Below are 12040 nucleotides of genomic sequence, written 5' to 3'. Positions count from 1 at the left end.
CTCCCTGAGTAAAGGTTTTCATAGAAATACATTGTGTTTCTCATCAGTAGCTCCAGGTTGTTCCTTAAGAAAACTTAGGAACTTAATTAAAATAATGAAATAATTGTAACTGCCCAAAATTTAGGCACCTACTGAGTGTGTAGATCTCTATAGTTTTACATACCATAAACATAATACTTGAACATCCTGCTGAATTATTTAATCATCAAATAGCCCTCCTCATTTTTAGATGGGGATATTGAGGTTCAACATTCTGGAGCCTTCTGGAACAGAGCAGGACTTGAATCTGGTCCTGATTCTGGAATGTTCTGGGACAGAGCAGGACTTGAAGCCTGGTCTATCTGGCTTCCTTGTTCATGCTCGCTCCTCTGTGAGACTCCTGTCTCCTAAATGACAAGGCTCCATGTTTGTGGCGGTTTTACCATAGTCTCCTCCCACCATGACAATACTCAGTAACATTGGCCTTCTTCTATTTTGTCCTTTCCGTTCTGTCATTTTCCATCTGTGCAAGAAAAAGAAAAAGAAAAAAGAAAACAAAATATTTCAGGAAATTAAATGTGTGTCTTCACCAGTATGTGTCAGTCATGTGCTGTAACACATGAAATAGATGTCACATGACTTCAAAAATTGTATAATGGCACAGTCTGAATAGATCTTTGGGAATAGATAATAGTGTGTTTTTAAAATATAAGTTTGCTATATCATCTATGTGTTTTCATAGCTGATGAAGAGTATGAAGATGGCATTGAAAGGACGTGTGACACTCTCCTCATGTGCATAGTCACTGTGCTGAACCAGGGCCTCAGGAACGGCGGTGGTGTGGGGGATGTGCTAAGAAGGCCGTCCAAAGATGTAAGTCAGGGGAGAAGGATTTTTTCAAGAAGCATATAATTATTTTTTGTAATCTCTTTTTCTTTTTATGTGGGGTGGGAATACTGGAGATTGAACTTGGGGCACTCGACAACTGAGCCACATCTCCAGCCCTATTTTGTATTTTATTTAGAGAAAGGGTCTCTCTGAGTTGCTTAGTGCCTTGCTCTTGCCAAGGTTGGCTTTGAACTTGTGATCCTCCTGTCTCAGCCTCCTGAGCCGCTGGGATTACAGGCGTGCGCTATGGTGCCCAACTATTTTTTGTAACCTATCTTAACAGCATTTATAATGTGATTTGTTTTGTTTTCAGAGTACCATATTGTTTGACAGTGGCCAATAAAACCTGCTAATTGTGCACTATGATTACATAGAAATAACTGAAGCACTAACAATCTGTGTATGCTCGTTGTGTTATGAAATGCTCCAAGTCTGAACTCTGTATTCTGTTACAGCAACAAAGTCATGACTGCAAACTTCATATATGAATTGATCGTTACATAAATAACAGCAGCGAGGCTGCCTCTTGTCTATCCGGTTTCTCAGGCATGAAGGTTTACTCTTTGCTTCTGCATGGGAATAGTCTCCATTATTTACCTATGATGAATATAAACTTTGAACAAATTCTAACAGGATTTTGTACATTAAAATGGCAAGGAAGGAAAAAATTTCAATAATTATAAAATCTCAAGTCCCCAGCTAGGAGCTTTAAAGTCTTAATTCTGCAACTGGCCAATTGTATAATGTCAAGTCATTAAACAACTGGATTACATGATCTCTGATGAGTATTTTAATATTGTTCACCAGGTCAAAATAAGCATGGACTGTGTATTCTTGACCTTTTAATGCTGAGGACAAACCTATTCCAGAAATTGATAAATACTTACATCCTCTCAGCTCCCTAATTGCTGACTTTTGGAATTAGTACTTAACTACCTTTTGTGTAGTATCTGGGATATGGCCCACTGTGCCAAAATGCATTTAACAGAATGACAAAATAAAGTGGTTTCTAAAGAAAGGAGGGAAAATGTGCCATCCTACAGAAATGGAAGGGTTCAAGAACAGACTAGGAAGTTTTTCTTACAACACATAAAAGAAAATAAAGATAGAAAGTGGGGGTTATTTTTACAACTGGGGATATTATTTACATTCATTTAGCAAACATTCATTGAATATATTTTTATACTGGGCAGTGTGCTAAATCAAATCAACATACCTTGAAAGTATGTGTATTATATATTTTTTTCTTAAAATTTTATTTCAGGAACCCTTATTTGCTGCCCGAGTGGTTTATGACCTTCTTTTCTTTTTCATTGTCATCATTATCGTTCTCAACTTGATTTTTGGAGTTATCATTGATACCTTTGCTGATCTCAGAAGTGAAAAACAGAAAAAAGAAGAAATTCTGAAAACAACCTGTTTCATCTGTGGTAAGTGTTCTCCATATGCTAAAATAATAGATGAATAAACTGTTTAGCAGGAAAGAAGGACTAGAATGATTTTTTTTATTTGTCATGCTTTTGGAAAAATTATTTCAAAACGAAGTCTGGATAAAATTCAGATTATGTAATGGAACACTACACTGGAACTCTCTGCTTCCATAAATAGAAGAATTGCATCCCAAAGCTATTCTGTCATTATTTCTGCAATGTATACGATTCTCTGATTATAGAATGTGATGCAAAAAGGTCAAAAGGTTTCACGAACTGGCTTTAATCACAAAAAATGTATTGATTGCACAATAGAATGATTTGGGCTTTTTTGGTTAAATTATGAATTCAAAGATGCTTTTTCCAGAAGCTTGGACTTCTGCTCACTGACATCACTGTTGTATTCTCATCTGTGCCTTCTCCAGGACTCTCCTCCCCTGCTGCAGTGTCATCTCTCTCAGGAGCCCCACCCCTCTCTCAGGGGCATCATTCTCTTGGACTCTGCCCTCTTGGCTCTATCAGCCCTTTCTGACTTCAGCTGTCTCTGCAGCTTGTCTCCTGCACTCTAGAATCCACCTCATTCTTTGGATGACCACCAACACTAGGTTGAATTCACCGTCCAATTTTCCATGTTGGGCTGAAGAATCTTTTGCCAAAAGTCACCAAACAAGCATAAGGGCTTCACTCCAGTATAACAATTTATAGCTTAGATTGGGCCTCAGTAAACCCCATTTCCTACCTGGTTCATCATTTGTTGATTGTTTTGTTTCCCCCAGTGGCTCTTCCAGAGTTTTCCAATATTCCTCCAATATTCCTCCAGAGGTGTACCAGAGAATAATGTACAGTAATGTGCTGCATGCCAGGGAAACAATTAAGATTGACACGTGCCCTGTCTCAGGGTGTTCACGATCAATTGTGGGCTACAAACATATTAAACATCATTGCTTTCTTGTGATGAAAGAAATGATAAAGACATTCCCACTGAGCTACAGGTACCCAAAGGAAGGTCACCTTTTCAGGTTGGAGTAAGGAGCAATGAAAAAGAATCAGGAAAACCTTTTAGAAGAGCTAATGGCAGAGCTGATGGTTAAAGATGGAAGGGCATTAGCCAGCTGGAGGTGGGTGGAAGCAAAATGACCAGGAGGCACAACCATGAAGGTCTTCATTTACTCAAAAAAGTTCAGTGTCATGGGGTGTGCCAAGAGGACAGGTTAGCCAGATCAAGCATAGCCTTTTAGATTAGGCAGCAGGTTAGACTTAGAGGGAATCATGAACCATTAAAGAATTGTAAGTAAAAGAGTTAAGGTTCTAATTTTTGTTTTAGACCAGTGTGGCAGCTTTGGGAGGTCCTTTATCAGGAGACAGTCCTGCAAGCAGAGTAACTAGGTAGGAGGATATTGCCATAGTTCAAGCAACAGAAAGGTAGTACAAACCTGATTCGGTTAATAGTAGTGGTATTAAGAGTAGAAGGCAAGAAATATTTAGACAACAGAATTTTTAAATCCGGATAACTGGGAATGGAAATGACAGCTCAGGTACTTGGGTGGAGAATACTACAAAGAGATGATTGCATTTAATAATAGATGAATAAAATCACTTTACATAGGAATATTCTGAGTTTAACTTTGGAAATAATTTAATGGAGTGTGCTTTGAAAACTGCAGCGTTGTATATCCAGCACAGGCCAGTGTATGAGTATGAGTCTCAAAGAGTGGGTCTGCACTGGGGACTCACTGGGGAATCCTCAGCCTGCATGGAGTAAAATCTGGAGTGTGGAGGAGGGCTGCCAAGTGAGAAGAGAAGCAGCTGAGAGACACGTGAAAAGCACCAGCTTTGAAGAGTTAGGAGAGAAAAAGATTCACATACCAAAAAACTTAAGAGCACCAAATTAGACTGGCACGAAGAGAACCAGGAGTATGTGTCAGCTCCAAAGTGACGGGGAAGGCCTCATAAGACAGGAATGAATGCTCAACTCCGCCAAAGCAGAGAAGGCCAGTCATATGAAGTGAAAGAGCCTTTGGACTTCTCATTCAAGAGTCTGTGGTACTTTAGGTAGAGCAGATTATATAACGCTGAGCAAGGATTTGCTAGAAGGAAATTAAGACAGAAACTGGAGTCTTCTGTTTTGGTATCTAGATTAGAAGAGGGAGCGCAGGGGTGAGAGGTGGCCAAGGAAGCTGTCCTGCAGTCATTTGGAAACTTGGGGAAGAACATGCGGAAAGGCTGTGGAGGTCCTGCCTTCAACCTGGAAAGAAAGAAATAGATACTCCACCTTTGTGAAAAACATGAATCACACCCTATCAGCTTCTTTTAACGTTTTCCTCTCTTTGTTGAATATGTCACCGTTTCCATTTCTTTTCCATAAATTGTTTTTGTATCTCCTTCCTTCCTTTTTCTTCTCAGCAGATCCCTCAGCCTTCCAAAGGAGGACTCTTCTCTGGGTTCATGTCCTCTCTTTTAGCATCATCAACATCAACATCAACATCATGAAAAATCGCAAGACTGTTTGTTGAATACTCATTACACATATAGCTTTTCAACTTAGATTTTTTTCTTTTAATTTTCTGAAAAACAAGTACTGTGTATTCTGTATATTGCTACCCCTTTATGCATGTGGAAACAGAACCCATCAACATCTGGCTGGTAAACAGTAGAGCTAGGATTTGAACTCAGGCTACCTAATTCAAAAGTTCACTAGGCTCTTTAAATGGCAGCATCTGGGCATGGTCTAATTCAAGGACAACCAAGCCTGGGAAAAGACCCAAGTTGAGAGGTATAGTGATGTGGGGCTGAGCCATTGCGTGGAAGGATGAGTTCCAGAGAGAAGAAAAGATGCCGTCTTTGGAAGCCTCCTGCGTGCCTCATGGTCTGCCTTTCACAGTACTTGTTCTAATCTCTTTTCTTCAGGATTCCAACTGTCATGTTGGTGCACTACCTCTGAAAAAGGCTGTGTTGGGAAGAGTAGACACTAGGATGGGAACCACCTTCTAAGACATGATCCTGTGTCCCATGGCTTTTCATGATTACTAAAAAAAAAAAAAAAAACCCAAAAACCTATGACCTATAAATTCCTTAAAACATCACAGAAACCCTCAGTGCCAAATTTAAATGTTCTTCTCAAATCTCACTGTCAATTTCCTGATGAACTTTTCTTCTCCCTCTGGTGCTCAGTCTTTGGTTTCACCCTGAACTCCTAGAAAAGATGTTTTGATTTCTTCTCCCAAACTCCTAGAAAAGAGATTTGATTTTGTCATTGACCTCTTGTCTTTCCTCTCTGTCCTGCTCTTTAGCATCCTTTTTATACATATTATTGCCAAATAGGCCTCCTCAGCTCCAAACCTTCCCCATGCTCTCCCATCTACTTCCTTTTGTTTGTTGGACACTTAGACAAACACATCTTCCTGGCAGCCCGACGTTCCACATCTAAACCCAATACATCATGTCTGTCTCTCCCCTCTGACCCAGCTCCTAATCCTGACTTACGTGCTGTACTTCATGATATCCTCCTCTGTCTCCAGTTGTCTGGCCTGGGAATGTCACCATTGTTTTTAGCATCTCCTTCTTCGTCTTCTGGATATTCAGCTACCTGGGCTAATGATTCTGCTTCCAAGGTCACACGTCTTCACATATTCCCACAGCCACACCTTGGATTTCCAGGCTCATCTTGGCTCATGCCTCAAATGGCCTGCTCAGTGTTGCCAGACTAATTTTTCCACTTTGAATTCATCATTTTCTTACTCAAAGAGCCATCAGTAACAGTCTATAACTCTAAAACTCTAATTTTCCTGGCATCTAAGCCACCTCACGATCTGGCCCCTTCTTCTTCTTCTTCTTCTTCTTCTTCTTCTCCTCCTCCTCCTCCCTCTTTTTTTTCCCTACCTGTTTGTACATTTTTCTTCCATTTATATCCCAAGTTCCAGTCCAGCTGTGTTACTCATGTTTACCTTCCTGAACTCTGTGTTCTCAGTTGTGGTGCATATTCATTTTGAAATTCCAAACTTCTAAGCTGCCAAGGCCTTGCCTGATACTCTCTGAGGCCCAGCTCTAATGTCGATATGCCATGAAGCCCTCTCTGACCTCACCAACCAGAGCAAATATGTCTGCCCCTAAATTCCTCACATCACACTCAGCTCTGTAATGCTATACATGTCATTGATGTCTTATCACCTCTACTGGGTGCTGGGCACCCATGTACTGTAGAAAATACGTGAACCTCATAGTCAAAGAGACATAGCTCTAGAGTGGTTCCATTCCTGGCTGTGTGTGATCAAGTTTCTTACCACTCTGAGCCAGGTGTGTCGTATGCAGGTATTGTTTTTGTGGAGTACACATGTCCAGAGGGATGGAGGGTGATATGTCAGGAGGTGCAAGGATATTTGGGATCAACCTAAAGTTTCTTTTCTGGCAGTTTCATGTTTATTCAAGTCTGAGGGACCATTTTGGTAATTTAACCTCAGAATAAATGTAAACAGTGTTTTTGTATTAGAACACATAAAATATCATAAAGTATAGCAAACAGTGTGCACATTTAAACAAAATAGAAACTTTTAACAAACTTCATCAATCGATCCTGGGCATTTTTAGGAACTTCAGCAGTGGAAATGTGGAGGATATCATGATGACGGATTTCTAGACATGCACTCAATGCTGGAATCTCTTCATCTGCAAGATATGGTGCATATCATATCTTAATTAAAGACATTAAGATATGATACATATCTTAATTACAATGTAATTACAAGACATATTTAAACAGTCAGGATATTTGGGAGTTATACTATAGGTTGTAAAATAGCTGCAATTAACCCAGAATTGTGCTTTGATAGAGTTGGGTCGTCTGTGATGAAAAGAGGGATATAAAATCAAATAAGAGGAGAGAACCTCCAGAACAGGAGAGACTGGCTCCAGGTGTGTTCCAAGCCACACCCACAGTGTTCAGGAAGGTGCGGATTCTGTGATAGGCAGTGGCAGCAGCTAGGCTTTCCCAACCTTAAGGCTATGCCCAGACATTTGAGAGTCAAACATGATTGCTGGTGATTCCAAAGGTGGTCATGACTGGGTAATGGTTAGCAGAGGACAGAGCTCAAGCAGTAATCATAGAGACAAAGTAGCTCCTATATCCAGTGGCACACCCCTGTAATCCCAGCAGATAGGGAGGCTGAGGCAGGAGGATCGAAAGTTCAAAATTAGTGTCAGCAACTTAGTGAGAACCTAAACAACTTAGTGAGATGTTGTCTTAAAAAATAAAAAGGGCTGAGGAGGTGGCTCACTGGTTACACAACCCTGGATTCAATCCTTGGTATAAAAAAAAAATTAAGTTAAAAAAAAAATATATATATATATGTTTTGAATTGCTGGAGGCTGAAAACCCAAAAAGAAGGGGATGTGGATAGACCAGGTGTGATGAAACAACAAATCAGAGGAAGGATGTGATGGTAGGTCAGCATCACATGGATGGTAGGTGTAAGGACAGGCTATCTTGCTGTGGTGATTGTACCATAATATCATGTAAGAAAATGCAGAATCATTTTTGATTCTTCCTTCTCTCCAAATCTACACCTCTTGGATAGACCTCTCAAGTTTTCATTCCAAATGCCTCTTCAATCTTTCTTATTCATTTATACAATTTTTCTGTTTTTCTGTTGAGTTTAGCTAAATGCCTACTGTTTGCTAGATATTGTACCAGGTGCTGATAACACAAAAGTTAATCAGAGAGTAAAGTGGTAGAGGCTGAGACAGACATTTTCATAGCCAAGTGTTGGAAGCCCGGAGATCAGCCATCTAGCTGTCTGTGGGAGTCAGTGGTGCAGTGATGAGTTGAGTTTTGAGGAAGGAATATTTGCAAGGCAGAAAGGAGAGGGGGTAGATGCAGAGAGACGTCATAGAACTGATGTATTTGGAGACTGGTAAGAAAGAGAGACTACAAGAAACTGCCAGAGTGGATTGTCAGCATGTGGAGTCTAAGGATCACCTCAAGTTCCCCACTCAAGGACTTCCTAAACAGCAGTGAAGAAGGCCTGAGGAAGCAAACTTTTGATGAGCTAAGTCTGACAGGCCCACAAGCTACCCCACAGCATTTATTCAAGTAGTTAGCTGGAAATGGAAACTGAAGTTAAGAAGAAAGGTTCATACTGGAGATGAGGACTGAGAAACCATCAACATGCTGTAGTTAAGATGATGGGAACTTGTGGCAAAGCCTAGCAAGTTAGAGCCTATGCAGAGGAAAGAGCCTGTTCTACTCTCAGCCCTTCCCCCACTGCTCTGGCTCCCTATCCTCTACCTCAGCCCTTTCGCTTCTTCTAAATTCTGCCCAGGAACTACTTGAAGTATAGCTCTGAATTTGCCAGGCTTCTCTCAAGTGTCTTCAGAATGCAGTGCAAACACCACAGCTAAGAGTTTAAACTTATTTGTGGTTGTGCCAAGCATACCACTTCATCTTATTTCCAGGGGTTCCCTGTGAACCACACCAGGAACTGATATTTCCCTGAGCAGGTCATCTACCTTCATCTCTAGCTTTGCCGTGCCAGTTCCTTTTTTGCCCTAATTTGTTGAATTATTCAAAATCTGTTTCTTCACATGCTAAAAAATCATATTGAACTATTGTAACTATGATAGTGTATTTGGACATCTTTATAGTTGTTGGCGTAACTAGGTGCTCAGCAGATATCAAGTTCATTTCATTGCCATTCCCCTCTTCTCCACTTGCCATAATCATGTTACAGGGCAGGATTTTTAAAGCTTCACACCTGTTAGAAACCTTTTAAATGTACCTAGTCAGAATTCATTTTTCTCTCTTTATACCCACTTCAGCGTATAACACAAGTTATCTGTTCCCTCTACCACATCATGGATTAACTGGTATCAGCATTGTGTTTGTGGCATTATTGCCTTGCAAGAAGTAGGTGTTTGGATTGAGTTCTGGAAATTTTACTATATCCCCCCACCTCTCTCTCGTTTATAGCTCCATTAAGATATGCATTACATACCTTACAACTCACCCATTTAAGGTCTACAATTCAATAGTTTGTAGCAAATTTGGAGTTGTATATAGATCACCATAATCAATTTTAGAATATTTTTATTGCCTCCCCCCAAAATAACCCATACCTTTTAGACATCACCCTTTCCCCATCCTTCCATCCTCCTTAGATTTAGGCAACTACTGATCTATTTTGAACATTTCATATAGATGAGATCAAAATATCTAGTCCTTTGTGACCAGTTTCTTTTACCTACTATGTTTTCAAGGTTCACTTTATACCCTGTATCAATACTTTGTGCCTTATTATTGCAAAAAGATATACCATTTTTTTGTAGATATCATATATTGTTTCTGGTCATCAATTGATGGATTTTTGGGTTGTTTCCACTTTGGGCTATTATGAATAATGCTGCTATGAGCATTCATGAACAGATTTTTTTTTTCTGTATTTTTATTGGTGTATTATAGTTGTACCTAATGATAGGATTTGTTGGTACATATTCGTACATGCACATAATATAACAATATAATTTGACCAATATCCCTCCCCAGTATTTCCCCTTTTCCTCCCCTCCTTCCTCCCCTGGTCCCTTTTCTCTGCTCTACTGATCTCCCTTGGATTTTCATGAGATTCCTATCAACACACACACACACACACACACACACACCTTTCTTTTCCTTTTTCCTCTCTGGCTTCCACATATGAGAGGAAACATGACCCTTGACTTTCTGAGTTTGGCTTATTTCACTTAACATAATCATGAACAGATTTTTATGTGAACGTATATTTTCATTTCTCTTTTCGTTCAACCTGAGGGTGGAATATGCTGAGTCATCAGGTAACTCTTATGTCTGACCTTTTGAGGAACTGCCAAACTTTTCTAAAGCAGCTGCATTATTTTATTTCTACTCGCAGAATATGAGGGTTCCACATCCTCACCCATACAGGTTCTATCTGATTTTTTCACTTTGTTTTTTGGTACCAGGAATTAAACCCAGGGGTGCTAAACCACCGAGCCATACCCTCAACCCTTTTTATATTTTATTTTGAGACAGGGTCTCACTAAGTTGCTTAGGCCCTTGCTTAGTTGCTGATGCTGGCTTTGAACTTGCAGTCCTCCTGCCTCAGCCTCCTGAGCTCTAGGATTATAGGAATATGCCACTGTGCCTGCCTATTATGTTTTTCTTTCTTTCTTTCTTTCTTTCTTTCTTTCTTTCTTTCTTTCTTTCTTTCTTTCTTTCTTTCTTTCTTAAATTTATTATAGCATCTTAGTGGAGCTATATTTTATTAGTAAGATATTCTTAATTAATTCAGTCTATGTTTTGTTGAGTGCCATCCATGTACCAGACACCATTCTAAGCTTTTGGAACCACTGGTGAAGTTAAAAGACAAAAATATCAGCCCAGGGGGATCTTATGTTCTAATGGGAAGAAAGACAAAAATAATTAATAAATTTTTATTCAAGTTTCTGGGTAAAATGACATTTTTTTGTTCTGTCCTAATTAGCAGTAAAGTTTTTTCTTGCAGTCATTTTTACCTCTTTATCTTAGAGTTGAGATCCAGTCTCACAACTTTGACATGGCTGTATTCAGTCTGTTGGTGGGTGATAAGCAGTGTAGGATAAAGAGGAAGAAAGAGAAAAGGGTATTGGCAGAAAGGGAAGGAACTGGTAGTGTGTTAATAGGGTGATCAAGTTAGGCCATCTTGAAAAGGTGAGATTTTGGCAAAAACTTGAAGGTGAATGAGTCAGCCAAGGCGATATCAGGGGGAAGAGTTTTGTGAGCAGAGGAAGCAACCAGTCCAGAGCCACTGAAGCAGGATTCTGTCCAAGGAATAGCAAGGAGGCCAGTATGGTTGCATAGGAACTAGCAACAGAGAATACAGTAGGAGATAAGGTTAGTGTGACTGGGAGCCAAACTACACAGGATTTAGCAAGTAAATGTCACATGAGGCATCATTATACTAAACAATTATTCATTCTTTATCTGAAATTCAAACTTAACTGAGCATCCCGGGTTTTGTTTTGTTTTTTAGCAACCCTACTTGTAGGCCATTGTAAGGACTTGGCCCTGTACTGAAAAGGTGGAAGTCCACTGCAGTTTTTGCATCAGAGAAGAGACACCATTGTATTTAGGTTTTTAAGGGATCGCTGTGGCCATTTGTGTTGAGAATGGGCCATAAAGCGCATAGGTGGGAACAGGGAGGACTGGGGGGTTATTGCAATAATCCAGATGAGGGATGATAATGGCCCAGACTCAGTGGCAACAGTGGAGGTGGTGAGACGTGTTCAGATAACAGACATACTCTGAAAGTCAAACCAAAAGCATTTCAACATGGATTGGACCCGAAGCCTGAGAGGCAGACAGAATTCGAGGATGAGTCCTAGACTTCTGGCTTGAACAACTGAAACAATGGAGTTGCTATCGAATGAAAGGAGGAGGACTGTGGTTGGAGCAGGATTGGAGTTTATTTTGGACATGAAGATAGGTCATATAAGATGAGGCATAGCTATTAGCTAGCTGAATATTATGTTTTCCATAAAAATACTCAATAACAAGTTAAAAAGGCACCCCTTCACTGGGGACAGATTTTTTAAAATTTAGTGTGCTTTGTATTTTATTACTTAAAGGATCTTCATTATGCTTGAATGGCCTTTTCAAAGTGCTTAGGAAAAGAGTAGCCAGAGCTGGAATTCACTTTCCTGGTTTCTTCTCCAGTATCTGAATTGCGAAGCCAAATTCAACCCCAACACCCCATTTT

At 39.9% G+C, this 12040-nt stretch overlaps 1 protein-coding gene across 2 annotated transcripts in view; it reads left to right on the top strand.

Moving 5' to 3' along the window:
• The window catches only part of ITPR2 (inositol 1,4,5-trisphosphate receptor type 2), a 525070-nt gene that overhangs the window by 468089 nt on the left and 44941 nt on the right, over positions 1-12040 (top strand). For both annotated transcript variants that reach the window (XM_079139251.1, XM_079139250.1), the window contains 2 exons: positions 722-852; positions 2132-2297. In XM_079139251.1, the coding sequence (XP_078995377.1) occupies positions 722-852; positions 2132-2297 (297 nt within the window). The remainder of the gene's footprint in view (positions 1-721; positions 853-2131; positions 2298-12040) is intronic.

This window comes from Sciurus vulgaris (genome assembly GCF_902686455.1).
Source record: "Sciurus vulgaris genome assembly, chromosome: 5".
In the NCBI taxonomy this organism is placed as follows: Eukaryota; Metazoa; Chordata; class Mammalia; order Rodentia; family Sciuridae; genus Sciurus; species Sciurus vulgaris.
This window is presented reverse-complemented; position numbering and strand designations above follow the sequence as displayed.